Source organism: Phasianus colchicus, chromosome 15, assembly GCF_987193195.1.
Source record: "Phasianus colchicus chromosome 15, bPhaCol1.hap1.1, whole genome shotgun sequence".
Classification (NCBI taxonomy): domain Eukaryota; kingdom Metazoa; phylum Chordata; class Aves; order Galliformes; family Phasianidae; genus Phasianus; species Phasianus colchicus.
In genome coordinates, this window is record NC_143450.1 from 16,982,901 (window position 1) to 16,996,770 (window position 13,870).

The 13,870-nt window shown below is 41.9% G+C and overlaps 1 protein-coding gene across 9 annotated transcripts in view; it reads right to left on the bottom strand.

The window, feature by feature from the left end:
• Positions 1–13,870, bottom strand: part of RAPGEF6 (Rap guanine nucleotide exchange factor 6) — a 105,833-nt gene that overhangs the window by 17,549 nt on the left and 74,414 nt on the right. For 4 of the 9 annotated variants that reach the window (XM_090150708.1, XM_090150706.1, XM_090150709.1 and 1 more), the window contains 8 exons: positions 13,132–13,289; positions 12,077–12,091; positions 10,335–10,575; positions 8,875–9,258; positions 6,687–6,898; positions 5,686–5,809; positions 3,746–3,769; positions 1,188–1,408 (listed from right to left, as the gene is read on the bottom strand). In XM_090150708.1, the coding sequence (XP_090006834.1) occupies positions 1,188–1,408; positions 3,746–3,769; positions 5,686–5,809; positions 6,687–6,898; positions 8,875–9,258; positions 10,335–10,575; positions 12,077–12,091; positions 13,132–13,289 (1,379 nt within the window). Of the gene's footprint in view, positions 1–1,187; positions 1,409–3,745; positions 3,770–5,685; positions 5,810–6,686; positions 6,899–8,874; positions 9,259–10,330; positions 10,576–12,076; positions 12,092–13,131; positions 13,290–13,870 lie in introns of those variants that run through there. The other 5 variants (XM_090150712.1, XM_090150707.1, XM_031598442.2 and 2 more) reach the window with 4 other exon arrangements.

Genomic DNA, 13,870 nt, shown 5'->3' on the forward strand with positions numbered 1-13,870 from the left:
TGGAAGAAAGGAAGAAGGCTTAAGGGTGGGCAGCTCTAACTCTGACTTCTCTGAATGTGAGAAAAAAAAATTATCTGCACAAAAGCCATCTGCAAAGCCATGTACCAGCATCCCAGACAGAAGAGGCACAACCTTAACAACTCATGCCTTCCATCTTCCTATTCAGAGCTACCTGTTATTTCCAGCAACCTCAGGTGTAAGACCAATGTGAATGCACTGAATTTGACATTTTAAAAACGGAGTCAGGTGTGGTCTTTCCCTACATAACTTCTATCTGAGAAAAAAAAGCAAACACAGAAAGGCTCTTTGGGAGACAACAGGAACTTGCACTCTTAATACAGAATAATGGAAAGGACTTCAAGCTTTATCTTCAAGGTGTCATTTCCTATTCATGCTTTTAAGTTACCTCATCACAGACAAAATGGTATTTGAGGACAAAAAAAAGGCTTAAGATGCTGCATTTGCACATCAAACAAGCATGAGCCATCACTTTGATTAGCAAGGTTACCACTTTGCTATTTTGAGACAACCCTACTGTTCAGGAATTTGAACATTTCTAAGGATCAAAATAAAATGCAATTACCATTTCTCAATTTGAAATAAGAATTTACTGTGCACTGTGTAAGAGAAGATTTGTTTAGTTAGACAGCTGCACAGGACTTCAAATTATGAAAACTGTCCTGCTGTACTCCTCTATTTTTGACTGTCAAGCCATGTCAATCCCATCAGTCAATATTGACTTGACTTCTGCTTCTCAGCAATCTTTGTTTATTCTGAGCTGTAAGTCACTGCAGCTTCTGTATTGATTTTGTCTCTTTTCATTTTCTTGCTGTTCATATGGTAAACGTTACTTTTATCCTTCCTAATTCTGTACAAGGACAACAGGGCAAGAACAGAGCTAATGTACTATTGAATTTCCTTCCAGGCTGATAAAAAGACACACTTTAAGAACTAAAGGTTAAAATAAAAAATGTTGCTGAAGTTTTCTGAACTCAGCCAAGATCAGAACGTTAATGCTGGCTTGCTGAAACTCTATCAGTTTGTGACGATACGAACTGACAAACGAGCTGCTTCCCAGAGCCATTTTTCTCGGAGGGAGAGGAGGAAGATCCTAGATGCTGTTTCCAGGGAAGGAACCATGTTTTTAAACATTTCAAACTGCCACCCTCACAGATCGCTGCACTTACGGGTGCTGTAGGCAGGCTCACACTGCAGGGACAGGATCTGGATCTTCTCCTCGTCCGTCTCCACGTTGAGGTTGGAGAGGTACTGCTTGACCTTCCTCGCCATCTGTGCGTCCTCGTACAGCTTCTTGGCATTGAGCAGTGAGCTGCGCCGTGCCCGCTTCTTGTGCGCTCCTCCCTGCACGTCCAGCATGTTGGAGTTGGTGCTGCCCTGGCTCAGAGACCTGCAAAGGAAAAGAGCACAGAGGTCAGGCGTGGGGTCTCAGCAGCAACGGGGAGCTAAACAGTGCGCGTCAAAGCGGGTTATTACCAATATTCTTCAGTTAGGGCTAGTGCATGCTGATGCAAATGAGTTAAAAAAAGATGAACAGCATTAAAACGTCGGTTGTCTTAAAATACTCCGGTCAAAAGAAGAGCAGCAATTGGAGCCTAGGAAAGGACTGCACGTGGAATTGTGGGACTTGCACGAAGGTGGCACAGGCTGTGCCAAGCACCCAATCTGCTCTGCTGATGGATTGTCCTCCTGTTCTGCACAACCCACGCTATGTCTGCAGGATAAACTCGCTAACTTCGTTTGGCTAAGGAATTTGGTGCCCACTGTGTGCTGCAGGCTTACAGCAGCAACCTGCCACCATCCAGCTGGCCACAGAAACGACCTCTTGGAAACCTGAGCTTCTGACTGTGCTTAAGTGAGGGAAAAAAACTGCGTTAAATATGCAAAGCACCACTTGTTGCATGCTTAATTTCTTTCTCCAATTAAGTAAAAACAGCAGCTCATTGAAACTGTATTCCAACAAAGGTCAGGATGGCAGCCATAACAAACATATGCTGGTATGGACTCACATCTATGAAAGGTGATGACATCAGTGCCCAAACAACTGATCAAGATACAGTTATACACATCACATCTGTTCAACAGCCAGAAGTCCTACGGCCACTTCAGCTCTAATCCATTTGTATGTTTTAGTAAATAGAGACCATCACATATGTTCCAAGAAAACTCCCGTGGGAAGCTGCAGCAAAGCTGCTCGAAGAGGGTGTGATTTTTATTTTTATATTTAAAAAAATGAAAAATAAAATAGAGGATTTTAAAAGGCTGAATTCTTTGTAAAGTTACTTCTTAAAATCTTGGGTGCCTTTCCAGAATCATTTGTGGGAGGATAAACAAAACCCAGCACAGAAGAGCTGCCATAGCTAACAGACACAGAACGAAACATATTGCTGGAGGAAGCCTGAAGGATTGAACAAGTTGAGTTTAAAAGCAAAGAAATGGTGGAAACCACCTGCCTGCAATATTTTTGAAGATGATTCATAAATTAAGCTAAGAGAAAATATAAGCTTAAAAACTGTGGCAGGTATGTATAGCTTAATTAAACAAAAAGCTAATGCTGTTACAGGCAAAGAGCAGCAGATGGCACAATGGACTGTTGACACTCATTGGAACTGATCTCTGTACAGTCAAGAGCAAAGTTAATGCCTATTCTGTAACAAAACAGGAAAAAACATCATCTTTCCTTTTAATTATATATATAATATATATTTTATTTCATGTGTACACACTGTTTCTTCTAACTTTCACTTTTTGAGTCAGCTTCATTTCCCTTAAAAAACAGTTTCCCTTACGACCTCAAGTTCCCAGCGATCCCAAAGGCTGGAAATCACTACAGCACAGCACAGCACAGCACAGCACACCTCCTGCTCTGCTTGGAAGGATTCCAGAGGGACCTGGGCCCCCTCCCCACCATGAGCTGCACACTGAGCCGTGCCCCGTCCTGCTGCCAGTCCAGCTCACTGCAGGGAGCAGCACCCAAAGGTGCCCCCAGCCTGCCCTGCTGCTGGTCCTCCGCAGTGTACAGCTATGTCTGGATGTACAGCTGGCTTCGAGCCCATAGAGTGAACAGGAGAGCTTCAAAGGGCAAAGGCACATAGGCTGAGGTATGCAGGTAGCAGCTGAGGGGCAAAGACACAGGGGAGAATGCACAAAATACAGTGCAGGGTCACCTCCAGCTCACTGCCCCATGGCACTGCCAGCTTGCTCACCAGGTAACCCCAGTACCCTCCATCACAGTCATTTCAACATCCAGCCTTGAACAACTAAAACTTCAGCAAGGGTTCTGGCATATGAAGTGTATTTCCAATACACGCTAAAAATAAAGACTTTGAAGCTTAAACTCAGAGGGGGGAACTGCTCAACCAATATCAACTCAATGCCTCTTTGCAGTTTAAAACGCATAGTGGCTTACATCTGTGACACGTAAAGACCAAGTGATTAATTTCCAAACAGAGTTTGCCTCCTGCTACAACTGCACAGTCGTTTTTCTCTTTATGCAGGAAGCCAGAACTCCAACAACCTGTCTAGCAACAGAAGTGACTCAGCATCTCTACAGCTGCTGTGCAAAGTCGACTGCAAAATCTCTTATTCCTGTTGTCAAAAAAATACGTATTGCAGGGTTAATAAAATGCATGCTGTACTTCAGGAGCATGCACTAACGAGGAGGATGCAGTATGTTAAGAGTTGCATAATCTTTATTTATCTTAGTTGCATTCAGCTCTACACTTACCCCAAACTTCTCCACCTCTTCTTCCTGTAAGCAAGAGCCATATACATTGAAGCATGTATTTGAACAGAAAAGCACAGGAAAAAAATAAAACAGTTGAGAGTCAGGAAGAAAGATGTAGACAGGAAAGAACAGAAAAGAAAAAAATCTCTATACAGCAAAATTCTTCTCAAACAATAACACAATGTTTTCATGGAATGCAAGGACAAGACTTGCTCAAACACTCCAACATGGAAGGACATCTATCAGTTTTTTCTGCGTATTTTTAATGTTAACCTTTGAATTGAAAATCCAAACCCACGTTACATTTTCTTGTTAAGTGATTCCCATAAGTCACACTCAGTTTTGATGGAGCGAGCAAAAGCTTTTTAACTTATTCATACTGTAGAAAACGTGATTAAGTTAATTTATTCTTTGCATTAGGATGGCAGTAAACGTATGAGAAATCATCAGTATTCATGTTTATGGTGCTGTTTTCCCTTGATTGCTTGCTGGAAAACAAGCCGTTTGCCAAACACACCCTGAAAAGCTCAGTGCTCTGTATTAATTGGCAATGAACTCGTTAGCGGGTCTCACGTTACCACTAACAAACATCTTTTCTTGTTCATTTTTAATCTTCTTCAAAAACGTTTGTTGGTGCTTCATAACACAAACTGATAGATCAAACACCAGAGGCAATGCAAATGAACCTGAACGCTGAAAACAGGGAGTCGTTTTCTTTTCATCTTTGGCAGTATCACTAATATTAGATCCTGTGCATTTTAACTCAGTAGGCACTTTTTAAACTACGGTCATTAAGTGTTGTGTTAATTCTGGTAAGGATAAGAAAGGTAATATTTATTTATACTAATTCATCTAGTGATTAGGCTTCATTAGGACTCAGAATTGGAAGGAGTATCAGGGAAACTGATGTACACATCCATTTAATCTGTGAATGCCATGTTTTTTGAAAGACAACTAACTTAGAAGCAGCTTTGTGATTAAAAAAGAAGTTTCAGGGGCTGAAATATAACAACACGAAGGTGACCCTCTGCTTTGAAATGAATCAATCCTTAAACAACTTCTGTGAGGGATTCATTATTTTTTCTCAGACTTCAACCAGGCTGATTTTAAACCAGCCAGCCCTGAAGGCCAGTACCAAACAGGACCCATTGGTGTCAATGAATCCCAACCACTGGCTTATTCTGCTGCTTTTCTAAGTAGATGCTGTGCAGTTACTCATGGACCCAGCTCCCCAGTGGTTGGGCACTGAGCTCAGGAATGGAGTGGGATGGCCAATGGGACCCTACCAGCAGGGCTGGCCAGAGCTGGGGATGCTCTCTCTTAGCCAGGGATAAGCAAACAGATGCAGGGTATTACTCAGTTCCACTGAGTGTAATCTAGAGCTCACCAGCACCACGTTAGAAGTCATAGCACTTCTGTTCTGCAGTTTGTTAACATAAAGCCTGATGATGTATTGCACTGAGGAAAAAAAGGAAGAAAAACAAGGCAAGAAGACACTCTCCACCTGCGTACAGCCTGCAGACACCAAACATTACGTAGGTGTAGCAAGCTGTGCTTAGAACAAATAAAAAATATTGCTTTGTTGTTTTATTTTTAAATATTTTATCAGGTTTTTTGTGTGTTTGGTTTGTTAAAAGCAACATTTCAGATACACAGATGGGTGATTTCTGTGTTTCGTTTTATATATATGGTTGTTGCCTAATACTATATTGCTCCTAAAATTCGACTGATTATTTTATTGAGCATATTCTTCTTGCTATATTAAAAGTAACTCTTAGGAGCATCGATTGCATTGCCAAAACTTGATAAAGATTTGGGTTCTGATGGTAAATGTCAATGGTAAGTCACACAATGAGATACAGACGTACTGATGCACACACAAACCCAGATCCCTACCCACTGAGCCACCTGCAATCCTACTGCCTTTCTAATTTGCACACCTTTGTCTGAACATTACGGCTGGATCCATGTTGGCTGAGGTCATCCTCACCACCTGGCGGATTTCTTTGGCAATCATCCTGAGTTTCTCAAAATTTACCAGGCCGTCCACTTTGGAATCATTTCCTGCACGATTGAAATGCACACACAAAAAGAATTAAAATTATTTCTTTACATAGAACGTGTTTCTAGCTCCCCCACATTAGCCTTCCTGCCTTCCAGCCCGCCATCAACAACTGTGTTTTAGTCAATGTAGCTTTGGTCAATGCAGCAGCAAAACAAAAAACTCGAGCAAAAAGACAGACCCACTCCAACTATCTAGGCACTGCTCTCATTCATCAATTTCTAAAGTAATACGTATTAGGAAGAGGAAAGAGGAGGAAATGAAGTATGCCCAAATTCACTAGCATGGATGCTAAATAAAGGGCTGACATCTGTAGCATTCACATTTTGAAATCAGCACAAATCGTTCTGAAGGATCAAAACCAAGAATCCGGCATAGCTGTGAATGCTCCACCTCAACCAATTGGGAACAGAACTTTTTGTAAGGAGAAAAACATGGAATGGTTTAAACAAAAACCCTTAAAAATGCTGAAAGCAAGAGTAGGAGGTGTTGTACCATCACAGCTGTCTGAAAACCACAACACAGAATAAGAAATCTAGAAACACCGCAGCAACAAGTTCTTGTAAGAGAAATATATTTCTCTTAGCAGTGTCATTACTAGGCAGCACAGTCATCCTAAACTTTAGCACAGCTAATGAAGATTAAGCATTGCTTTTAAAATATTCGAAATACTCACTTAATGTTTATTTTTTTGCCTGGGATTGGTCTCTTCTATTACGCATTCACAGCTCTATTTCATTGTGCTCCTACAAAGGATGCATCAAAAGCGCCCTACTGGCAACAGCCTCCTTTTAGACATCTGTTGAATCACGGAGCACCACAGAAAGGGCTATAATGTATTCAGTGCCTGGTTTATTATTTTGCTGTGTTTGACATTACCTTCATGTAGAAATGTGATATCCTTCTTGACAACAGGGAAGAGCGGAATAATTGGAGGCTGCATGCTCTGACTGCTAAGGATGTTGCGGTACTTCGCCATGTTTCGAGACGGATCAAAAAGATCTTGAAGGTCTCTGAGGTGCTTCTCATACTTGTTTGGTAACTTTTCCCAAGTGCCTCTGAGACGTGCCACGGGAGCCAGATTTAACCCACTGCAAGGCAGATACCATTATTAGCTGTTAGTGGGATCGTTCCCTTTTGAAAGGAAACAAAGGGCCGTGGGGCTTTTTGGGGGGGTCACAAACAGTTTTCACAAGGTTAACTGAAAGCTGGGGGAATGCCAGGCTGCAAGTCCATCAGAAAGCCCACTGTTGCTCGCCCTTGTAAGCAAGAGAAAGACAGAACTGTAAACAGAATGACTGCTCCTTATTCACAAGGTATGAGCTTGGAGTTCGCCTGCCAAAACAGCACTGAGGATCATTTAATTTGCAAACCACTTTTCTCCTGTGAAAATGTTTACTGCAAATAAGGACAAAAAAGGTGACAAATTCATGTGGCAAACACACGGCTGTAGAGGCAATGGAGAAGGGCAACAGGCAAAATGGCAATGCTTGGGAGAACTATAAAGGAGCACCGAGTGACTGAAGTCAGAGAAGCAGAGAAGCTGCACCTGGTCACTACGCCCCATCCCCACACTAAGGAAAGATATATCCAGAATTAGTTGGACACAGTAGAAAAAATTAATTAACTATAACCACTCTCCATGATAACTGGCCACCAGTTTTGCTCAAGAAGCGTCACAGTCATTGCAAAGTTTGGCAGAGCTCTACGTGCAGGACTGAAAGGTGACATCCTCCAGCATTCGCTGACAAACCTGGATTGATGCAATTTGCTCATTTAAGAAGATTGTTCTTCTTAAAAGTCTCCAAAACTTATTTTGCCTTTTTTTTTTTTTTTGACCACAGAGTTCTCCCCGCGCTATTGTAAAGTCACAAACAAAGCCTTCTCTCATGAGAAATCTAACATATGTCCCCACACAGCTTCTCTTTTCTGTGCTATATTAAGATGGTATCTTCCTGTTTCATGTAACACATGGCATCATATTGACATGAAATGCAAGGCAGGAAAGAGAATCCTTGTGCCATATGCCAACAGAAACATACTCCTCTGGAAACCAGGGCAAAATAAAAGCTAATTTATTTGCTATTTTTTGATCAAAGACCACTTCAGTTGTGGCCTTGTGAGGCTGAACTCAGAAATAAGACAAGTTATTTTTCCACCTACAACAAAGCATGGGAGATTAGGAAGCAGGAAATAGAAATTACACTCAGCATCCACATTTGTATTCACCATGCACCAAGTACTCACAGCCCTGATGGCTGAGCAGCATCTTCTAAGGGAATTCATTAACCCTTTAATATATGGCGAAACAGAAGCCTACATCATTTGATACAATGGCAAGACATGGAAGCAGATCTTCAAAAATTAAAATTATAAAATGGTATTTTCTAAGACAGGTGCTGGGATGGAGTACGAATCCAAAGCTCTGCCTGATGAATCACAGTGATTTTTTCTTTTTAATACAATCATGGCTTTGCAAAACTGCAAATAAAGGAAATGCTGAACTGACACCATGGAAGTCAAAGCAGCACCTAGTATAAATCAGAAGAGAAAGTCTAATCTTGAAGAGAAAAAAAGAGGAACAAGCCGATGAGTAGAAAGAATGAGAAGGAATATTAAACTAAAACAAGACTGATTTGAGGAAGTCCTTACAATGAAAGAAAGAAAGTAATCTCATCACTGCAGATATGACTCAATGCACCCTGAAAAAGTAACACTGACTGAAAAAAGGGAAACTGGGTGCTAGAATCACAGAAAATGGCAGCAACTTTCAGGCACGTTTCTGGACTTCATCAGTCAAATGGTGCTCTTGTCCAAATCTTCTCTTTCCCTGCTAGCTAATGGTTAAAGAGGAGACAGTCACACACAGAGACTGAGCTTCTGAGGGCAAGGGAGGCACAGAGCACAGTGACAGCGGTCCACCCTGGCATTTTGAAAAGCCTGGCACTTCCCTCGACACTACCCCACACCACTGGCAATCTGTGAAGATGTGCCTTCTTTTCAGTTCACATTAACAGAGCTGCCCGTGACACCACAAATCGCATCTGACAAAGGGGAAGTGCTTTACCTTATAACCGCAAACATGGAATTGAAGTTCTTGCACTCTCGACAGTGGAGGGCAATTTTAATAAAATGCTTAATAATCTTCATCCTTTTGAGTTGGTTGGGCTCTGCTAAAATCTCCATGGCAACCCAGAAGGTCTCTTGATTTATGACATCCTCAAACTGCTTCAAGTGTGCATTTCCTGTTTTGGAGTCCAGCTTATAAAGGTCATCGATGTACTCTGTAGGCTCAATGTTACGAAATAACTCGAAGTCTCTCATGGAAAGCTGAGTGGCCACCTCAATGGTGCTCAGCTGTAGGAGGGAAATCTGGCTCTCTCTCAGCAGCTCTTGAGCATCCTCATCTGAGCATAAGGTTTCCGTCTCCATGTTGTTTTTCAAATAATACCTAAGAACAATCGAGTTGTGACAGAGTGTTAGAGATGCTCTTCAGAGGGTGCGTGAGAACAAAAACACTGAACCACAGCCAAGCAATGCAGACATGACTGACACCATAGGGGTGTTTGGAGGAGAGCATTTCCACCTTGTTGGTGACAATCGAGAATAAGAGGCAAAGAGAGAGGCAGGGACAGCACACCTTCGTACATTATGTACCTCATCCTTCAGCATTTCAAAGCTGTTTCAGGCTACCTCTTTGCTAATGTTTTCTGTACTGTACTCAGTAACATGCTGCAGCTTTCATCTTTAAAAAAAGGTCACTTTTCCATTTGTAAATTTAGCAGAGAAATAACACTTTAAATGCACATTAGTCTTGAGAAATCTCTCATTTATGCATTTCTCTATTTCTTAAACAAATTAAGCATGGTTTCTTATGTAAATACAGTGTGGCATATTAACATTTACATGAAGTTCATAGTATTCAGGAAATGAAAAGGTATCTGGAAAATTAACTTCCATGCTCCAAAGCAGTTCGTTTTCAGATATATAGAAGTTTATTTCTCATAAATTCTCTCTGTTGCTCAGCAGAGAAGACTAAAGAAGTTTTTACTTAATAAACTTCTTTCTGGCACAGACCAGGTCATCAGATAGAGCCAAAGCACTTTACATGTCAGAAAACATTTGTAACAGTTTACATAAAAATGGAAGAATTTATCTCAGGTTAGTATCAGTTCATTGCAACATGACATCACTGGCAAAAGTTAATTGCATACTTTAATCCTGAAGTACATATGGAAAGCGTCAGACGAAATACGAGTTTTTCTTTTTAAGTGAAAGCCACTATATGTTATTTAGCTCTCATAAAGAGAGCTTGCTGTAAAGTCAGGGAGGATGTTTTTGCTTAAGGAAAAGGAAGGTAAAACAGGGAGAGAAGGAAAGAGGAGAGCGTTACTGACATTTACTTGCTTACTCTTCCAACAGACACCCGTCTGTTTTCATTAAAACATCACTCCCCACATTCTTTCAGATGCTTCAACCCTAACATGCTAACAAATCCCAACCGAACCCCAAACAGGGCTGCACTACCTCCCATTGAGCTGAATCCTGTCGGCCAGCTTTGAGAACTGATCAGGAAGGCGGCGCTGCTTGATGACCCCCTCGGGGCTGACGGACACCTCGCACAGGGAGTACGTGTCCGGGGCTCCGGTCAGGTTGAACTCATTGACGGCGTGACTCACCACCTCCTTGGCAGTGGTGTCCTTGCTGATGATGATGTAACAGCTCTGCTGGTCTGCTTTGAAAACTCTTATTACTTGGTCTGGAATATCTGAAATAACAGAAGAACAGCTTTAAAGTAGGAAGCTACTTTTGATGTGAAAAGACAAGAGGTCATTTTCTGCGTTTTCTGTTTGGTAGATGTCCATTCAAATATTCAATCTTTGAATGGAAAAAAGAGGAGTCTTCCACCTCTCTGCATTTCCACAACTGAATTAACTTCTGTGTTATCCCACAAACACAAAGCACGAGACATCTACATATCCAATGACTGTCCTGTACACGGCCCTTCTCAGCGTACATCAAAATCCTTGCAAGCATTGCACCTTTTTGGCTTTTTTCCTGTGATCAGAGTTGAGTGCCAAGGTGCTCCTCCCAGAGAGGTGCATGCACCGTGGGCAGGAGAATGCAGATGAGAGGGGAGACCTGGCTGCATCTGTGAACTAGCTGCACACTTTTACACTCCCTCTCTCAACCTGAAGGGACTCAGCTGCTGCCAGCAGCTAATCCTTTTGCTAGTGCACCTATTTAAAACATATTTTAGGAATTATAAACGTGTCGGAGAACAGTTTTATCTGGTGCAGACTATCACATGAAACAACTATTTAAAGAAATACATGTTTAGTTTATAACTTGACGCTTGGAAATGATTCTCTCCATTACAGTTATTACAGATTCTCAAAATATCTCTGACTGGCAAAAAAAAAAAAAGTCTGAGGCAATTGTAAGCCCCACAGCAGAGATGCCCAGGGCTATTGCAGAGGTGCCTCCTCCTCTCTGTTACTTGCCCAGCCTTTAATAATCTCAGTGGTAAGAGCCACATCCACAGACAGGGGCTGGCCAGGCAGGGCATCCCCTGCCCAAGGGAATTATTTGGGAAATGTCTGCACTCATTAAAATCATCACAGATTAACACAAGAGCCAAAACATCTATACCGTGTTATTAGCATACCTAAAAATCAGAACACACTCAAGTTTAAAGCCCAAACTGAAGTCTAGTTTGGAAGAAAAGGAATGCCATGCAACCAGAACACGATGTGACTTGTAAGTAGCAGGTGATGGAAACAAGCACGTATCCATCCCATCGCCTTTTCTTTTAAGCAGGTAAATATTAGTAAAAAGTACTTTCCTACACACGATTCAAGTTCTGACTGAACAGGATGCATTTCCACTTTGCATGCACAAATTTTAGTTAGACAGAGTTTAAAAGCAGAACAAACCCAATCTCAAAATGCATTATCATCCAGTTTCCATAACAGGGATGCAATTACATTTGTTTAAAGCAAGGTCCCAGAGAAGCGAAGCAGCCTGCCTGATATGTCTTTCAGCATATCAGTGGCAGAAATGGGAATTAAATGAGGCATTCTCTGCTTCAGCCCAGCACTCTGCAGTGCTCAGAAGGAGCTCCTATGGACTTTTATTAAAGGGAAGCTCACAGGATTCATGACTACCCATACTACTGCCCAGACAGTATAACTACACCAGTGCAATGTGTTATCAGGCAAGCCATGCAATATTAAGGCCTTCAGGATGCTGTACATCGGGATACTTACAGTAAAACCCAACAGCTGCGGGCAGGAAAAAAGAGAAACACCGTGTCAACATCAAATCAAGATGTAGATGTTTACAAAACTTAAAGAGCATGTACTGGATGGTCAGAAATATTTTGGTGTTCTCTAGCATTCAAAAATAATTGCATAGTTGTTATAGTAAATTTGTGAAGGACCAGTAATCTACTGCTCATACTATGCAGCAACTTGTACAGTAGGAGATTATTCTTAGAGAACATGTGAGTAGCTCTCCCCTCTCACATGTAGACAGTAAGAAACTGGGTCTCCAGAAAGAAAAGGAACTTATTTGCTACGGATATTTATGCATTTGATAGGATACATTTGTTCCTTTTAAAGGGGAAAACTGCAAGTTTACATAAACATAAGCTGTAGCCAGAAGGCACTTCACAGAATATATAATTATGCACAGAACTCACATCTGAAATAGGGGAACATGATTCTGACTTGACATGTTTACAGGCAGCTGCATGTAACAGCAAATACCTCCTGCAGCCAACCTATCTACTGTGTTCCTTCAGTACCAGCAATGGAAGCCCAGATTGCAAACCTCAAAACACTTTTCAGTTTTTCAGACATATAACTGAATGACCTTAAAGTCTTCAAGACATTATATAAAAAATAATGTAATTATGTTGGTACCAAAGCTGTCTAATTCCATCCACAGTACTGTTTGAAATATATACTAAAAGATGGTGGATGGAGAAGTCAAGTCACAGAAGTATTGGCATTGGGAAGAGATGACAACACAAGGCAGGTGCAGAGGACGACAACCTGCTTCCACCAGAGCTCTGGTAAATCAAAGACATTTATGGGTGGGAAAATGTATTCGTTTATTTATTTATTTAAGGGAAAACAGGTCTCACACTACAAAAAAGAGGTTTGGGCTGTCTGTGTTTTCAGTGAATTGCTAGTTTGGACCTGCTAGGGTCACAAGAGAAAGAGATAACTGCACTCAGTGTGTTTGAAGCTGGCAGAAGGTGTAGTTCTCCCCCCAAAACCAACTGCCTTGTAATTACCAAGCTCATGCTCTTGTTTACCTGAAGGATTAGAGAAATCCAGAATGCTCGTTGTAGGCTGTAGCAGGTCGGGGCTGCTGGATGACAGGGTCCCAGGAATAGGCATGATGGCCAGGCTGTGCCGGCACTGCCGCGTCCCAACGATGCTGTCGTCCTGCGATTGGCTCACGCTGCCATCACTGCAAAACAAATTGGTTTCAATCAGGTGCGTTAAGTTCTGCACGATCATCTTGGGATGAGTGAATCTTGGGAAAAATAACAGCAGTCAGATGTTTTAATTAAATGCTATAGGCAAGCTCTAAGAACAGAGACAAAGGGAATGTATGTTTGAAAGTGTTCGCTGGGACAGCAAAAATATTCTGGTTTTGTTCTTCAGTTCAGGCCTCATTGTGGCCTTCCAATATTTGAAGGGAGCATACAAACAGGAGTGGGAATGACTGTTTATGATGGTGGATAGTGATAGGACCAGGGGGAATGGTCTTAAACCGAGACAGGGGAGGTTTAGGTTGGATACTAGGAGGAAGTTTTTCAGCCAGAGGGTGGTGAGGCACTGGAACAGGTTGCCCAAGGAGGCTGTGGATGCCCCATCCCTGCAGGCATCCAAGGCCAGGCTGGATGTGGCTCTGGGCAGCCTGGGCTGCTGGTTGGTGACCTGCACACAGCAGGGGGTTGGAACTGGATGAGCACTGTGCTCCTTTGCAACCCAGGCCATTCTGTGATTCTATGATTCAGATTTACTGCATTTTAAAAGAAATAAAAA